This window comes from Balaenoptera musculus, chromosome X, assembly GCF_009873245.2.
Source record: "Balaenoptera musculus isolate JJ_BM4_2016_0621 chromosome X, mBalMus1.pri.v3, whole genome shotgun sequence".
In the NCBI taxonomy this organism is placed as follows: Eukaryota; Metazoa; Chordata; class Mammalia; order Artiodactyla; family Balaenopteridae; genus Balaenoptera; species Balaenoptera musculus.
In genome coordinates, this window is record NC_045806.1 from 50,373,116 (window position 1) to 50,391,559 (window position 18,444).

At 51.8% G+C, this 18,444-nt stretch overlaps 1 protein-coding gene across 1 annotated transcript; it reads right to left on the reverse strand.

The window, feature by feature from the left end:
* Window positions 1-1,970: 1,970 nt before the first annotated feature.
* Window positions 1,971-17,564, reverse strand: AMER1 (APC membrane recruitment protein 1). Its single transcript, XM_036840912.1, has 2 exons — window positions 17,427-17,564; window positions 1,971-5,454 (listed from the first exon to the last, which is right to left on the reverse strand). The coding sequence occupies exon 2, from the start codon at window positions 5,352-5,354 to the stop codon at window positions 1,974-1,976; it is 3,381 nt and encodes a 1,126-aa protein (XP_036696807.1). The 5' UTR covers window positions 5,355-5,454; window positions 17,427-17,564; the 3' UTR covers window positions 1,971-1,973.
* Window positions 17,565-18,444: the final 880 nt, after the last annotated feature.

Here is an 18,444-nt window from a genome sequence, read left to right on the forward strand (position 1 = left end):
CCCTATTTGATTCTCCAGCTCCATGACTAATGCATTTCTTCACAATGCAGACAAAGTCAGCCTGGAGAGCTGGTCTGGGTCCCTTGAGTGTTGGTGTCAGTGCCATGCAAATTCATGTGGTGCTTCCAGGGGTACAGCTTCTACCATCCAGGTTTGCTCTTTGTGGTGAGGGGCACTGGGCCAACCCCAATCTGAGAAATGGTGACAAAGACCAGCACAGACACATCCCTTGTCCAGGTGGCGGTTTGCCCACAAAGTCATCTTGACTTGGGGGGCCAACAGCATCTGTTCCTAAGCTAAGTTGCCATATCTTGGGAATAGCAAGAGCCCTGCTTACCACTTCTCTTAACAGGCATGGAGGTGGGTGGGGGATAGGGACAGGGTCAGGGGAGCAAGGATCATAATTTGGGTCAACATATCCAGGTAAAAAATGTTCCATATACCATTTCCAATAAAGAAATTTAAAAGGACCCCTCTCATGTTGGTGATTAATGAGAGGTAGAGCCTAGCAAGATTAGCCTGTTGCAATGTTTTCCTGACAGCAACTCTTCCCCACAAATATTTCCAAGCTAGTTTAACATGAAAACTGTGTGAATGCAGAAGGGAGGGTGCCATTCATTCCATAAAGGGCTGCAATTACCATACAAATCAGAGTCCTTCAGCTTGGCAGAGTGAGGGCAGGTCACAGTCTTTTCTCTCAAGAAGCACGGTCCTTTGATGATGCTAAGAACTTGGCTAATTGGAAAATGAAAGGTCTTTAGAGAGCCTGGAACAGCAGCCTAAATACCCTTGGTGTCCTGTCTCTTGGGAATGCTAGCATGGAGCCTCTTTACTGCGTCCAGTGAAGGGGTAGGCAAGGATTAAGGAAGTTTTTGTCTTTGGCGGGGGGAAGCAATTTTCCCAAAAGAAGCTGAGTTGCCATGAGCTCTGCAATGTATGAAATCCTCTCTCCTGATGGCTGGACAAATGAACCTCCTTTTTCTATCCTCTTGCAACCTGCAAAAACCCCAGCCCCTACCGCCAAGCCTAATTTAGGCCGCTTCTCTTCCTGTATATCAATTAAAAGAATGTGTTCCTTGTAATAATAAAAATTTCCTTTGGAGGAAAAAAGAACCAAAATTCAAAAGCATCTGCAATTCAGGCAGTCACAAGCTTAAAGAAACAAAGAAGGAAAAAATCCTATCATTCCAGAGCTCAAGACTTATGGCAGTGTCTACAGTAGAACCCTATTTTGCCTTCTGTTTGCAACTAGATGAATTTGATCACTCCATTAAGGGAATTAGCGTTTTTGTCTTCAACCCAAGCTGTAGCAGGCCAGGTTAAAAGGCCCTCATCTGGTTATGATGCCAAAGTCCACAGCAATAGGCAGTGAGACACATGCTACTTGATCCTCTCTGAGGACAGCTAGCTGGGGCTAATAGATTATATCATCTGATGTAATGGTGGCAGCTATGCCAAGACCAAAGGAAGTGGGGGTGGGGGGATCTGTACCGTAATTTCACATTGCTAACAGCAAACAAGCTCCCTGTCCCCAAGTGGGAGGCATTGTAGATGCGGCTGCTCATCAGTGGTTCATCATTCACTGGGTGGAGAAGTGGCGGAGGGTGCTAAGGGTTCAGTCTGTGTCAAGGATGCATGCTATATATATATAATCACTACCTTGGCAACTGGAATAGGCACAAAATTACAGCATCCCAAACCCTGCATGGGTCACAAGAAAAAAACCCAAAAGCAAAAACTGGAGCACAGCAGCAGCAGCAGCAATCTCCCAGGGCAGATGTACTTGAGCTGAATGTGGCCACAGATGGCAGACAAGGGAAGTGGGAAAAAAAAGGTGAAAACTCATAGGAGCTTTCCTTGGCCAAAAGGATTTTCAAGTTAAACAGCAACCCCCACCCCCCACCCCTCTGCCCAACCCTGATCCCCATTCACATGCTCAGGCCCCATGCCCCCCACTCCAGAATTGATGATGACTACTCAGCTAGGTTTCCATTCATGGCAGTGGAGGAGTAGCTGGTGGGGAGAGAGGCACCTTGCTCGGCCCTCTCCTTTGACAGGTCAAGGCTGGAAGCCCCATAGTGAATGGGCTGAGGCTCTGTGGGCTCAGGCCGGACCCTGGGCAGCTGAGGGATGCCATGGGTAATGCCTACAGGCTTGGCCTGGGGCAGAGGGCTGGGGCTGAAGCCTCCAGAAATGGAGGAGCAACTGGGCTCATCAACAGGCAGCAGCACATCTCGAGGCCTGGCCCTCGGACTCTGGGAGGCCTTTGGCTGGAGGTTATAACAAGGGCCCGTGGGCAGGGGTAGGTGCGAAGGTCGAGCTAGCTGAGACTTGGATTCCCTAGGTGCCCTTGGCTCTGGCCCTGATACTGACAGCAACATTGACATGGTGACAGGAGATATGCAACAGACTGCCTGTCTATGTAGAGACTGGCTGGAAGGCCCATCCAACTGGCTAGGACTTATTCCTGCAGGGCCTGGCCCCACTGTGAGAGGACAGGGAGCCCAGGCAGGCCAGTCGTAGGTCCCTGGAGGTTCAGTATAGAGGGACAGGGGACTGTCTCGGCCCCATTCTTCCTCCTCTTCTTCTTCATCTGAATCTTCTTGCTGAGCCTGAAGCTCATCAGACTCCATGTAGCCCTGGCCCAGGTGAGAATTGGAGAGCTCCAGCTCCAGGGTCTCAGCAGTGTCAAGGGAGCGGCTCCTCCTGTTGAGGGCCATGGCAGCAGGTGGAGGACGAGGGTGCATGCCAGGCAGTCCCAAGTATCGAGGGAGACTGCTCACACCCCAGGGTAGGCCTTGGTAGAATCGGCTGTGGTAGTTGTTGAAGGCGCGTTTCTGGTAGTAGCCCAGTTCAAAAGCTTCCAAGGAGGCTGCAAGGTCTTCATCATTGTGGAACTCAGGATTTTCTTCACACTTGCCTTCCCCATCCCGTTCCACATCAGCGATGTCAAAGGTCACCATGGGGGGCAGCTCAGGGAGGTTTTGAGTGAAGGATGAGTCAGAGTCAGAGCTGCAGGACATGCTGGAGAAGAGGTTCCCATTGCTGGTGAACTCCACAAGGGCCTGAGAGAAACTCACAGTGGCATTCCCTTCCTTCTCAACCTCCTCTTCCTCTGGCTCCTCAGGGGGTGAATAAGTAGGGTAAGCCCTCCTGGGAGATCCTCCAAAATTTGCTTCTTGCATGTCTGGCTCAAACATAGCATCACTCTGGAAGAGCTGCATCAGGCAGGTACTTTGATCTTTCTTGGAGCAGGTTCCCTCGAAACGCTTCTCCAAAGGACGGAAGTCCCTCCAGTCTGGCTCACTGCTTGCAGTGGCAGGGAAAGCTGAGGTGGTTCCTCTGTGGGAAGTCTGAGAGGCCCCTGATGCCCCTTCCACCAGGCCCATCACTGACGGCCCTAAAGGCCTCATCTGATACTCCATGATAGGCTTCTCCTGCCGGACTTGGACCTCTCGGACTTGAGCCTCTCGAGCACGGACCTCTCGGCCACAGGCCTCCCTGGCATAGGCCTCTCGAGCTCGGGCCTCTCTGACATAAGCTTCCCGGGTGTGGGCCTCTCGAGCATGGGCCTCCCTGGTGTGAGCTTCTTGGGTGTAGGCCTCCCTAGTGTGAGCTTCTCGGGCACATGCCTTGCGGGCCTCTCGCTGCTCCCGCCGAAGTTCCCAATACAGCAACTGTTTCTGGATGGTCACTAGCCGTTCTTCCTCTGTCTCCATTGCCCCAGGTGGCCGAGAGGAAGAAAACGGCTCAAAGTTCAAGAAGGGGTCAAACATCTCAGAGCTGTGACCATGGAGGTCATAAAGGCAGTCATCCCCAGGTGGGGAGTTCTCAAGACTATCATCTGGCTCATAGAACTCATAGAGGGCATCGCCACTATAGCTGTCTCGGGGCAAGCAATCCCTGCGGACAAGCCCCAGGGCCTCACCTGAATCATCCTCAAGTCCAGGTGTGGTGGAGTCATAATAACCCTCATCACTATTGGGGGCAGACTCTTGCTGATCGCTCTGAGGAGTCAAAAGGTCTCCAGGGGCTAGGCCAGGATAAGACCTAACTGGGTCAAGGAGCATGTAACCGAGGTGGCCTGGGGATGTGGTGGGATGGTAGCCTGGATTTAGAATGGGCCTTGGGTACACCTGGGAACTTGCCCACAGATATTCTAAGTCATCGTCTTCTTCCTCCTTGACTTCCTCTTCTTCCTCCTCCTCTTCCTCTTCTTCCTCGTCATCATCATCAGGCAAGGCCATCTCCTCGCCCCCTCCTTGGTAGGTCACCAGGCAGGAACTTCGTTTGGTCCCATCTCGGTTGGCCCTCTGGCCTCCAGAGGCCATGCTGTCTGTCATACTATCCATGTCCTGTTCTGCTATTATGTCACCACAACCTGTCAGTGAGTCAAAACTTTTCAGGGATGTGACATCCCCAAAGAGGAGGCTCAGCTGGTCCCCCACAGGGCCATTGGGTGGATTTACCTCTCCTGCCACAACCTTCTCCCCTGTTTCTGGGCTATGGGGCTCCTCTGGGCCACTGGCTTCAGGGGCAGATTTGGGCTGCAGGAGTGCTGAGGCACAGGCCTCCATGGTTTTTTCTGGATCTTTGCAGGCTGTCTGCTCAGTGGCTGCTGGAGAAGTCTCTGGTACTGAAGAAACTTTTGGCCCAGGGACATCTTGGGATTTGGCATTTTCCTTTCTTGGGGCTTGGAGGGTCTCAGTGTGGGACAGAAGGGCTGAGCTCACATGCTCATGAGGCCTGCCTCTGGTCCCCTCAGGCTCCTTGGCTCTTGGATCACTTTGCTCAGCCCCAGAGACCTTGCTCTTCCGGTGACGGCGGATACTGCTGAAAAAACCTTTCAGGCCTTTTTTTGGCTTGGGTACAAAGGGAGCCTTCTCAGCCCTAGCTTTCTCTGTGGCTCCAGCCACAGATGTCTTGCGTCTGGAGTCTGTCTCCAAAGATCCATGGGCACTCTGAGAGCTGGGAAGTCGGCAGGATGACTCAGGCAAAGGTAAGGAGAGGCCATTTCCTTCACTGACAATTTCTTCAGGGCCATGGACTGCTTCACTCAGGCCATCGTGGGTCTTGCTCTTGTTAAGACCCTTCTTAGAGCTGCCTTTCCCAGAACCTTTGCTTCGTCCCCCTCCAAAGAAACTAGGCAGGGTACAGATGCTCTTCTTGCCACCAAAGAGTTTCATGGCAGTTTTCTTCAGCCTACCTGGGCCAGATGAGGGTTGCTCTGATGCTGGCCCTTCTGTCATCTCAGCTGCCTTGTTCTTGGCTCCTTTCTCTGCCCATTGGTCCTGGGTATCCACAGAGACTGCTGTTCCCTTGGCCTGAGCAGCTTCATCCTTTTGGGTCTCCATGATGGTGGGGACAACTCAGGTATGTTCAGCTGAAAAATGCAGCCTTCTGGCTTCTGGGCACTGTTATAACATCATCAGTCAGGAAGCATCGCAGTTGGGGCTGAAGATGAGAGAGACAAAGACAGAGAGACAGTACTGGTGAGCAAGCAACCAGGCTGGGTTTGTTTTCACAGGTGTCTGTGGTTTCAGGCTTGAGTGGAACCAGAATGTAAGAGAAAATGTAGGGAAAACCTTAATGCACTCCATATGCTTGACTTGCTGGGCCAGCCTCTCTGGGCCCCAAGGCAGCAAAATCCTACACTGAGCAACGTGCAGCCATCACCCTTACCCCACTTGCTGGGTCCACTCACTTCAGGTCACTTTAAGCTCAGGGGAGCACTGGGCAGGGGGAACTGCAGATATGAAAAAGGCCCACAGTGCTATTGGTCATGAGAGGGATTATCAAAGGGGGTGGAGTAGAGAGGCAGGAAAGGCAGAAGGGAAGTCAACTCCTATGACATAGGATTTTTGAAAAGCATCTGGCAAAATAGCCCATTAAGTATTCACTGGGTTCTGCAACATCCAGGCCTCAATTTCACATTAGCCAGGGCTCTCACTGACATTTTGCCTTGGGCTGGGTAGAAAAGTAGACCTGAAGTTTCACCTTCTTCCCGCAGGCTCCTTAAATTGCCTGTAGGACCATGCTCAGACCTTCAAAAGCTCAGAGTAGGAGCCTTGCAGACCCACATTCCAGAGCTGCAATCCAGGATCAGCTAAGATGGCATGGTAGCCTTGGGGCAAGGCACTCTCCGGGATTCAGTATCCTCTGTCCAAGACACCTAGAAATACCTCCCTGTCATAGTGGTTATGTGAGGGGTAGGTCTAGGTCAGACTCTCTAGTTACTGTCCTGCTGCGAACAGATTTTAATGTGGCCCTCAGCAGCTGAAACCTCCAAGTTCCACTTTAGAACCATGAGGCAGACTGTTTCTTCTCTGCTCCTTTCGTTACTTTGGCCCCCCTCTAGCTCCCTATCTAGAAAGGGAACTCCTTGAAGGCACAACTCCACATGATTCATGTCCCTGGTCTGGGAGTTAGGCTCTCAACAGCTATTTAAATAAATAAACCTGGTGCAACAGGGAACTCTACTCAATGCTCTGTGGTGACCTAAATGGGAAGGAAATCCAAAAAAGAGGGGATATATGTATACGTATAGCTGATTCACTTTGCTATACAACAGAAACTAACAAAACATTAGTTTCTATATGCTAACATATAGTAAAGCAACTATACTCCAATAAAAATTTTTTAAATTAATAAATAAATAAATAAACAAACCTGGTGCAAGACACACCCTTCTGGTCTAAGCTCCCAATCCTCTAAATATCCAAATGTCACAGAGATGGAATAAAAAGAAGAGCTAGCCACCACCTACCCCAACATATCCCCCTCCCCAACCCCACTGTCTGATGTATTCATTCCAGTGACTACAACTGATTGACAGCTGGATCAGTGACCAGCCTGCTAAAACCCAATGACCCCTCCCTGGAAAGTCCCTCACCACTGTCCCCTCACTGTAGGGTAGCCGCCAGCAGATAAGGAGCTTGGGTAGGGAAGGGAGGCAGAACAGCTGCTGGGAGCCAGAGAGAGAGAAGGAGAGGCAAGCAACACTGTTGTCCTAAGAGCAGCTAGCCAGCACATCAGCCCTGTGATTGGTTGCCACGGTAATAACACTCACACATTCACCTGCAGTGAAACTAAGGAGGTGGAGAGAGCCTGGCAGCTACACTCTGGCCTTTGACCTCATTAGAGGAACCTTGCTGGAGTCCCTGATCTTGTCTAGCAAATATTAACTTTGTGCCTTGTGCCTTGTTTGGCCTGACACTTGAATCATCAATGTGATCCAGGCTTCCATCAGGGGCTCTGCAGAACTGAATATTAAACTAGGAGCAAGATAATGGCTGGTTATCCAGAAAATAAGAGAAAAAAAAAAACCTCATCTGATCCCCTCTCTGCAGAGATCTGTATTGCCATTTGCTCAGGTTAGGTTTTTGTTTTTTTGATTCTGTGTGATATACTTTAACATGGCATTGTTCCAGCTCAGCCCTGTAACTGATAGACTCACAATAGACAGTGCTACCCCTCAAATACACAATCATACACACATACACTCAGAGTCCTCTGCCCCAGGGTCTCATGGGAATAAGGGCCCTATCATCTATCTGAATCGCTCATTTTCCAGAGCACAGATGTTTTTACCTCAGCCCTGAAATTACTGACAGTGTTGTCATTATGGTGCTGGGCATTGAGGAGATGGGGTGGCAATAAATGGAGTTATTTGTGAAATTCTACCCCCCTCTGTGGAATTCATGAAATGAACCTCTCCAGAACATTTGGTTAAATGATAGTTATTAAGCTCAGTGCTGCCAGAAGGGGAAACCCCAGTCCTTGCTTTTGGGGATCCCCTAGGCTAACAGGTAGAAAAACCTATATATAACAGTCTGAAGGCACAATATGATGCAGGCCTTAGAGAAGAGTCCCCATTATTGCTTAAGCAGAGTGTTGAAGTATCATTCTTCAGACCTTGTGATCATATCCCAGGATAAACTTGAAAGGCAGAAAGATAGCTCCTGGGCTCAGAGAAGCTGCCTTGATAAGGAGGCATTCAATCTGGGCCTTGTTAGACAGGAGTGAGTAAAAACGGCAATTATTTAGGGGAAAGGATGGGCAAGACTAGTCATCAAGGAAGACCAAGGGCTAAGTGAAAAACCTTATGGGCTTACCCATCCTTGTGAATCAAAGGCTTAATTGTCCTACTGGTTTTGGAGCTGGAATTCCTGTGAACAGAAGAATTAGGCAGACTGAATCTCAAAGAGGGCTGCTTTCCAGAACCTTGATGCCTTGGCTTGAGGGTAGTCCCTTTGGGCTTTCTCTTGCCCTTGCTTCTGTGCTCCGTTGGAGTAGAGGCCAGTCCACTGCTCTCTACATTGTCCCCTTCCCTGTCACAGGGATCTGCAGTATGTTGTGGAAGGAGCCATGGGCCACAGGGCTGTGTTGCATACCATGCCAAGGAACCCTGAACAGGCCAAGGCACTCCTCTGAGCCTTGGGTGTTTGTGAAATGGAGATCAAAATAGCTCCTCTATCTACCCCCTCTATCTCCCCAGTCCACTGCAGTAATGTGAGGTTAGATGGGATAATGGACACCAAAAGCACTTTGTAAACTGTAAAGTGCAAAGCAAATGAGAAAGGTTGGCATTACCGTTATTTCAGGTCAGATCCCAGTTTCTTAGGAAGTAGTAGACCATGTGTAAAAGGCCACTCATTTGAGAAAGCCATTCACTACAGGAAGTCCAAGGGACTAGCTGCCTTGGCTCATGCTGAGGAAGAGCCAGGTGTGAGGGGATTTTAAAGACATGTTCGTGGATTTATACAAAGTCCTCCGTTAAGGGCAGTTTAAAAAGCCCTCTGTGTATGTGGTGGGAGTGGGTGAACTAGGCAAGGCTGTGTCCCTTGGAATGAAATTCTCTTCCCCCAGCTTCAGGCTTTCCTCCTAACTAGGCCAAGGGTTATCTTTGCTGGCAAGGACCAGCCTTGAAACTATGCTGTCTCCTACCTCCCTGCCTTGTCCCTCCCAGAGCCATGTACCCCACTCATAGTGTCTCTTCCCTGTATCCCCCTGCAAGACAGTAGGACAGGAGGTGGCAGGAATCACCCAGAGCTAGTAGCCCCCCTAGCCCAGCCCCACCTAACCACTTCTGGCCCAGGTCCCTTCTCCATACACCTTACTACCTCACCAGGTCCCAATGCTGTCCTTCCCCAGTGGGCTATGCTGCCTTTATTCGGGACCACAGAGTACACTGGTCAGCAGAGTGAGGTGGGGCAGAAGGCAAAGGGGACAGCAAAGGGACAGATTCTGCAGCTCCTCCAGGCTGAGGCTGGCTCCCTTCATGGTTCCTGCCAAGAAAGTGGTCCTGCTAAATGCAGAGCCCCTCCACCCTTAGGTTTCTCAACCTGTACAGCTGTCTAAGTTTCAGGTGGACTGGTGGGTGAGGGAACCCTCTAAGGCTACTCTGTGGTCCCTGGCAGGGGCCACTTGCTACAGCTGTTGCTAGCATGGCCAGAATTGGGCTGTGGGCAACCCTGCTCCCGAGGCCAGCCTCAGGCCATTCTCGGACCAGTGAAAGGCTAGGTCAGAGCTAGGGCAGAGCTTCTTCCTTCTCCCCTCCTTTCAAAATACAGGCAGGAGACCAGTCACAAACCTGCCCCAGGAATCCTTCTCGATAAGGAGGAAACAGCTCCACCAAGTCTTAAACATTCCGCTCCCAGCCCTATTTCCTGGGGCCAGCTCAGCCAACTTAGAGAAGGCTGAGTTCAGGGAAGAAGTGTGTGGATTTAAGCAGTAGCTCCAGAGGCATGGCCTCAACTAGTCATAGTTTCCCAGACCTCCTCCAAGAAGTTTTCCTGGGAGCAAGCCCACTCTGGGCCCATCCTGCCCTCATGTATGTGGGGGAGGGTGGTCTAAGGAAGGAGTAGTAAGGACAGGAAGCCCAGCCCCCCACTCCCTGAGAGTCAGCCAGTTCTGCACTGTAATCAGCTCTGCCTACCTGGGGGAAATCCAGCAAGTTCTTTCAGTTTCCCCAACTGGAAAATGATGCTACTAAGAGTGCCTACCTCTTAAAGCTATTTTAAGGAACAAAACCGATGTATATAGAGTACCAAATAAAATGCATTATATAACAGAGGCTCAAAAACATGGCAACTAGTTTTATATGTGTTTTATTCAAACTATAGTTGGACAGTTTCTAGCAGCAAAACTACCTCAGTCAGGGTTGACTAAAGTGCTCCCCAGTGCTCTAAGGGTATGTCACCAAACCTGCTTGGGCCTCAGTTTACCCAAATGGTAAATGAGGGTGACTGTGCAGTTATCTCACAGGAGGCTTTAGTTGTTCTTTTAGCCAACATTTGACATTCAGGAACTCAAAATGTTGCCTCAAATCAGCTACTGGCTAACAGCTCTGGATTATCTGGGAATTTCAAGTAGCCAGGTTCTCTAGCCCAAGCCAGAAAGGTCAACAATTCAAACTCAGCTAAAGTACCAGCATCAAAGGAAATGCAAATCAGCGGATGTCCTTTATCCACTCATGGTACTTATCAGCTTACAAAGTGTTCCCCACTTCCTCACTCCCCATTTCTCCTTCCCAGCAATCCATTAATCAGGCCTGGTAGGGGATGGTAACTCCTTGTCACAGAAAAGGAAACTGCCTAGGCTTGGGAAAAGACTTGCCTAAGGTCACACAGTGGGATGATGACAGAGCCACACCAGTTTCCAGGCCTCTTTGAGTCCCAATTCTATGCCATTCTGCTGCACCGTTCTGGCCCCTAATCAAAGGAAGAAGACTGAGAGTAAGGACTGTGCAGGTTCCCCTCACACCTGAAAGAGCCATCATCTCCCCCTCCTATCACACTCCTGTCCCAACCCAGCTGAGCCTTCTCTGAAGCATTTCCAGTCCTCACTGGCTACCATTATTTTGGCCCCACCTAGCACATTCCAGAAAGCCTGCTGACTTCAGAATCCAAGAGCTGCCAACCCAGCCTGTGGCTGTTCTCCTCATCAGCAACCCCACCATCACTACTCCCAAACCGTGGAATATGTTCCTTTACTCTTCTTTTCCTTGGGAGATAAGTTTGAGGGGCCAAAAAAAAGGTCCAAACAGAAACCTGCCAGTGGGGACAAAGATAAAGGTAAAGACAAAACGGGGACAAAGAATTTGAGCTATTATTTAAGGAAAATGATCTATGAGATTTGGAATTTGAATCAACCATTTCTAAAGCCCACAGCCAAAGTCTACTCTCAAAACCATTTTTTTCAGGACCTGAAGGAAGGGCTGTCTAGCTTGGTATTCTTTGGTGGAGCTGTAAAGGCTGCTGGCAGAGCCCCACCCAAGCTATCCCTGAAACCACTCCTCCCCTAATTTGCAGGCTTCCTGAGGGGCACCTCTTCTCAAGGGGGCATCCCACCAACTCTAGATGCAGCACAGACCCCAAACTGGGCCCTCTAGCCCCTGCTCCTACTCCCCCACCACTAGTCCGTCAAATGAATTAACATACTCAGCCTTGGGCAATTCATTCTGGCAGCCCTCAGTCTGTCTTTTCATTTCTCTCAATGCACCCGCCTTCATCTTATACGGTAGTCACCATATCTAGCACAGAGCAGGAGCTCAAACAACGTTGGTTCAACTGAATTCTAATTTAGCTGGAGTTTGTCAGCCCAGAACTAAAATGCCAGCTTCATCCCTTTCAGGCTGTGGGATATGAGAAAGTGGCCTAACCTTTCTGAAACTCAAACGCCTTATCTATAAAATGAAGAAAATGCTACCTACCGTGTAGAATTGCAGTAAGGATTAGAGATGATAAATGTAAAAGACAGATTACTTGCTAGGTACCAAGCAGATGTTCAATAACGTGCCCTTGTGATAGGGCCTCTTACAGCTACCTTCTCCACTCCAGCTCGTCAGATTCCCCCCCACCCCTCCCGGTCCTATGAGGATGACAAAAGCATCTTAGCAGAGTTCCCTCTGGTTCCTCCCTGCCATGACACTGAAATCCCACCCCGTGCCTCCCCACTTCCATCTCATCCATCCTGCACACCCTTGCCAGATTCATTTTCTTACAATCCTGATTTCAGCACATCACTCCTCTACTTACCAAATATTCCGCTTTGCCTACAGGATCAAGGCCAAACTCCTTTGCCTGACTTTCAAGACTTGCTCTCTGCATGCCCTTTGCAGGTTTCCTAGGCTCACTTCTCTGCCCCTTAGCTTCAGCCCCAAATATACAGGGGCTTCTCCAGTCTGGGAGGTGTGGTCACCCAGACACTGCCTCTGCCTAGAAACAGGCCTTTCTGGTGAATCTTCTTGATGCTCCATCTTTCTCCTCAGGCTGCTGAGGCTGCCTACCCAACTTGCCTGGAACGGTGGGGGCTCTGGGAGCCACCTACTTGCCACTCCCCTCTCAGGCTCCCAACCCCCTTAGAGAGGAATGTATCCAAGGAAGGTGTCATGCCTGCATCATAAGGCTTCCACTATGTCAGTACTAACCCAGCAAGGGTGAGATCAAAGACAGGCACTACCTCCTTCCACCCCTGTTCAGATGAAGAACAAGAGAGGAGCTAACCCCAGGGAAACAGATGTGACAAGGCAGCCGAGGAAAGCCTGCAGAGGAGCAGCTGGGTGGAGTGAACAATAGAGACTCCTGACTTTCCTATGTATCCACCCCTCTGTATGCACCATACCCTATGTGAGAGACCAGGTAAGGAAACTGAGGTTTGGGGGGTGGGGATCAGGATCAGTGTGCTTAGAGAAAGAAGCCTAGAATTGGGGGCCAGGAGCTTTGTGCTCTCATGTAACCTTGGGCAAATAAATCCCTTCCCTGTTCTGGGCCTCTGTTTTCCCATGTAGAAATGGGAGCTTGGACCAGGGATCTGCTTCCCCCAGGATGCATGAGAAGCCGGGGAAAGGGCGGTCCTGTGTCCAGTTTTCTAGTGGCTGCTGAGTCAGGAGGCATGTTGAGGGAATGGGATGTTGGGGATCCTAGGCTTCACTGGGAGGCCTGGATGCCTAGCTGGTTGGGTCCACTGCAGAACAGAGGTGTACTGTGGCCCAGCCTCACTCCTCATGCCTCTCACTTCTACCCCCTGCAAGACCACCCAGCATTTTACTCTTTCTGAATGCACAAAGCCTAGCCTATGAATATTTCATACATATACAGAGAGGAGGGGGACCACAACTGTCTGGGCCTAGCCCTCTCTCTCTGGAAAGAGCTGCAGCCCCCAGCAGGGAGGGCTGAGGAGTATTGGCTAGAGAAGAGGGGTTAGTATCTGCTTCAAAACCCAGCAGGGGGGAAAAAACCTGTAGGAGATGAAAGCAATGAAGGCTCTGCAGCAAGAAATGTAGATCAAAGGGTCGCAAAGCTCCCCCACCCCCACCCCCTGCAGCACCACTATGGCTGCCTCTGACTCCACCAAGCTCCCTCGGGCCATTTCCTCCATTGTTCATATTATCCCCTAATCCCAAAAGGGGAGGTGCAGGGGAGCAATGCACCCTCACTCGGCTGGCACCTGCACCTCTGCAGTGGTTCTGGTTTCCCTGCCTGCCTTGCTAGTGATATACTTACACATGCACAGGTTTGAAAAATAAGACCAAGGAGAGGTGAAAAGACTGTGATTATTTAATTCAGAGAATAGAAGTTGGAGGTGGAAGAGATGGTTTAATGCCCATGAAATCTCCAATGAATTGTTAAGCAGAAGAGCAATGGTGGCCAGCTGCTCTCAACCCCACCCCCCAACACACACACAGTTGGTTTAAGCATAGCATGAGAGGCTCAGGTTAGATCTGAGAAAGAATTTCCTGGCAATGAGATGGGTAACCCAGGAATGAATGACACAGGAAGGCTATGAAACGCCTCCTCCGAGGGCTTTACTTTTATCACCTAGTCTATCTGCCTGGTCAGGATTTGAGGCAGGGGCACTGATGAAATAACACTGGGCATGCCCTCTTGTAGCCCATCTGTAAATGAGGGGGCTGGAAGCCCTTCTCCCTCTTTGATTCTACAAGCAAACCAGACTTGTTGCTATTTCTCTCATTCCCTTCATCCCCTGGTTCAGAGATTGTAAATGTAACAGTTCTTGAGGAATTTTTAACACCTCCACTATACTAGGAGAGGATCACTGGACTGCCAACTTCTTTCAATTACCTCCCTTCCTGAAACTTTCAGCCCCTGACAGGCTGTAGACCAAGACTAAAACGCAAGAGACATACCAGGGGAGGAGTTCCTAGAAAGCTAACTTAGCATCCCTTCACTCTTGATGAATGGGTGAGGTAAGATGAGGGGTTAGTTAATGCAATTTGTGCTGATTTGTGTTGAATGGAGGCTGCTGGAGACAGTGGGATACAGTGGAGTCACTGCACAGGAGGCAGCAGCCTCTCCCTAAATGCTGTGTGACCTTAAGCAAGTCCCTGTTGCTTTCCATTGCCTCAGGATTCCCATCTGTAAACATAGGTGTCCAAACTGGTGCTCCCTGAAGGCCTGTCCAGCTGGGAGAAAAAGGATCAGCAGAGGCCTGAGGGACACTTAGCCTCCACCACGTTGGTATGTAGGCTCCAGGCTCCCTCCTTTCCCCCAACCCCCTGCAAGGCCAAAGAGAGGCTGACAAGATACAGTTTCCCTCTAGAGATAGCCTGCCCCCCAGTTCTTTCAGATCCAAAGGTGGCCTCTTACCTGCCCAATTTATGGTGCTCTTCCTATCCCTTTCTAAGACCCCATTCTAAAACCCTTTCTAAAATCCCATTTTATTGTGGCATATTTGCACACAAAAAATATCAAAACCTCCCAATTCCCCATTCTTTGATGGCCCCTTCCTCCATTCCCCCAAGATCAGATCCTCATTCCACAACCTGGCACTTGGGAACCCCACCACCACTGGGCCCCAACCTCCTTTCTACCTTACAGTATCAACCAGAAAAGACTGTCACTGCACTCAGCCTGCTTGCAAGTCACCCCCTCCTACTCCTAATTTTGCTTATACCACTATCCTTTGCCTAAACAAACCCCTCTAATTTCTGGAGGCTTCCCAGGACAATTCCCCTGTATATACAGATCTCTCATCTCTCTCCGTGGTAGTTTGCCTCTAGACTCATGAATCAGCAACCAAAGGTAGTGTAGTCTGGGGACTGGGCAGTCCAGGTCCTGAGCTTATTGAAGGGAGACATCATGATTTATTTACTTTTAATTTCAGATGTAACCCACCCCCCTTCTCAATCTTCATTAAGTATACTCAATAAATATCTGAGCCTTCAGTATCATTTTTCTAATCATTTTCATATGAACCAGGACAAGTGCCAGTTGGAGAGGTAAAGGTCTTCTCCAAAGCTTTACAGACGGCAAGTCCTTCTGGAGCATTCATTAACTGCTATGCATTGCTAGGCTTTGAGGGGATTGTGGCTGAGATCCAGGTTTCCTTTACCCCCCTGAGAGGTTCCAAAAGAACCCAAACATCCATGATATCAGGGAGACAAAGTAGAGGCAGGGAAACTCAATTATAATTTGTCTCCTATTATAATTTAAGACCCAAAATGCCCAAGGGATGCAGGCAGCCTGGAGGAGTTCTGAGTTCTGAGAAAGAAGAGGTCATCATGGACTGCAAGAGACAGGCAGGAAAGGCACTGAGGAGATAGGCCCAGAGCTGAGAGGGAAGAGAATTTGGACAGTGCAGAGTGAGTGGGTTTGGGTGTGGGGAGGGAGTTATATAGGGCAGATATGTTAGGTGGCTGTTGGTTTGAGGCAGTGCAGAGGACATGTCCAGCTCTGGGCCAGGGATGCCCAGCTGCAAGTAGGGGGACTGTATTGGTGCTTGGTCAAAGTGAGAGGAGGTGACTGTAGTGTAGTATCTGCAGTCCTGGCTAGTGTCGCAAAGGTCCCCAGCTAGCCTTCCCTTAAGTGAGGGATTTATTGGGTCTCACTGTCTCCTCTCAAAGGTACCTAGGCTTTGCCTGGGCCCTGTAGCCCACAGAGTTCTCCACCCTCAGAGGTGGGTCAAATGTCCAAGAAAAGCCTTTCAAGCCCCTAGGTAGCTCCCTCCCTCTTGTTCCTCAGAAAGGCCTAGAGTCCATTGCCAGAGGCACACAGCGGTGGATGGGGCTGGGGCCGAATGAGGGGAGCTGCACTCGGGGAGGGGGCTCTGCTGGAATCCCCAAGGGGTGCAGAGTCCAACAGCGCAGCACCCTCCACCCAGCCCAGATGAATGCAGCAGGCAGGCAAAGCTGCAGAGGGAGATGTTAGTGTGTGAGGGGCAAAGGCTCACCTTGACCCCGCGGCCCGTGCCAAGACAAGTCTGGCCAAACAGAGGCCGGCTCTGCGGGGCCAGTCCAGCTGCCGCCTGGGCTGTGGCGCGCCTGGAGGGCACAACCCCTCACCACCGGAAAACCTAGGCAAAGTCCAGCGGTCACCAGTGTCAAAGGTGTCTGCAGCAGACAATGACAGCGGCCCGGCAGCCTGGGTATTTTAAGTAACTGCGAAGTTGGAGGGTTTGGCTGACTCTCTAGCTCTCTCACACACACCCAAACGGTTCGTTCTCTACTACAATAATTGCTCCCTCGGCCTGTGGCACAGAACACCCTCCCCCCCACATACACACACACCCCACCATGCTTATCGCTATTTTTAAACTGGAGGCTGGAGAGAAAAACGCGGCCAGTGCCCTCCAAGGGGAGAGGAGGCGAGGCGGGGGTGGGGGGGGGACACAAAGCGGCCTTGCAGCTCTAACCCAAGGACTAGCTTGAGCTGCTGCCCTAACGCAAGGTACAGCGAGAGCCGGGTTGCCAGCCCGCCTGTCCGCGACGGGGTGGGGGGTGGGGGGCGCCAGATGCGCCCGGAGGCCCAGGAGCAGAGGGCGCGGCTGTTGGGGCCTCAAGGCCGAGGTTCCAAAGGGAAGTGAGCAGACCACAGGCCCAAATGAGCTCCCCCAGGGAGAAGGCAGACAATGTAGATACCCCAATCCACGCCAAAGGAAGTACCCGTCGGGCCCAGCCTAGCGCGCTGTCTTCGTCCCTAGAGGACAGGGAGAGGCAGGAGATGCGCAGGGGAGGGGAGGGGCGGGGCGGCAGCCGAGCCGCTGGGGTGAGCAATACCCGCGTAACACAGCTGTTCCAGCTAATATGCTACAACAAAGCTGTAAAGCTCCTGGCCTACAAATGCACCGCTGGGAGTGCTGGTTGGCTGCTCCCCTCCCGAGACCGCAGGGCAGCACGTGTGGGGCCCCATCCCCGCCTCCCCCGAGAGCCCCAAGGCATGGCCCAGGATAGCCCGCCGGCCTGCCCACCTCTTCTCCGCCTCTAGCAGCGGTCGCTCGCGCCCAGGGGACACTGCTCTGGCCCTCACCGGACAGTCCTCAAAGCGGGTTCCAAAGGGGAGCGCAGAGCGGTCCGTATGCCGACCGGCCCAGCCCTTAGAGCTCCTCTCCAGGCGGCCAGAGCGGAGCACGCGAGACTGCACCGGACGGCGGGCAGGCGGAGGCTCCTGGCCGCGCGCAATGCTTACCCGGCCCGGTCCGGTTTCCAGCCCGCTTATTGTCTTTTGCGCCTCCCTGGCCGGGGCTGGAACCTTGGCTGCCACGGCTGAGAGAGTCGCCACCGCCACCCCTGCCGCCGCCGCGGCTCCAGTCACCTCCTGCACCGGCTCCCCTACCCCAAGCTCTGGGCAGCTCCCCCATACCCTTCCCCCCGGACTCCACGGCCACAGGGTGGGGCATCGGCGCCCTGATTGGCAGGCGTATGGCCCAATCGCCACGGTGAGAAGGCGTTTCCCGACTCGCCCACTGTTTTCCTTGGTGCGTTTCTCTTTAAATGCAAATAAGCGCGGGCGTGGTGTTGGCAGGGGACGTAGACGCTGCAGAACCCCTCATTGGGACTCCCCACTCCCCCCCACCCCCACGCCAGGCTGGTCGCTGCTTGGCGACACCGCAAGCTCGAGGGGCTGGTCCCGCCCGGATGGGGCTCGCTGGAGCCTTGGAGCTCGGTTTCGATTTTGCATGCGTTCCCATTTCCGTGGCCGCGGTGCAGTCGCGCTGCGGCGCCCTGGCCGCCACCCGGCAGTTTATTCCAGAGCGAGAGGCCGGCAGGGAGAGGCGGGGGCGGAGAGGTTGGGGACTACAAAGCCCCTTGGCACCTTGCCGGGCCCCTCCTTAGGCATAGAAACAGGGCCCCGGGGCACGCGCCCCTGGGCCGCGCCGAAGGACTCACCTGCCAGGAAAACGAATTGCAGCGCCCGCGTCCCAGCTTCCTCCGCCTCTTCGGCACACTGGAGCCTTAAGAGACCATAGAGTCCAGCTTCCACCAGTTACTGAAGGGCCTGCTGCTGCCCAGAGAAGAGAAAGTGCTTCCCCAAGGTCACCTACCCTGCCAGCGACTGGGGCAGATTTGGAGTTCAGAGCCCAGGCTCCCAGTCCAGGGCTGCTTTCACTTTTCTCTGTAAAGACCTGTTTTCGTGATTGACCCTCACCCAAATTTCCCAACTTTTACGGAATTTGAGGGGATCCCCAAGGTCTCTAGTGACCTCC

Coding starts and splice junctions, on each gene's coding strand:
- AMER1 (XM_036840912.1), bottom strand. CDS start 5,354: ATGGAGACCCAAAAGGATGAAGCTGCTCAGGCCAAGGGAACAGCAGTC.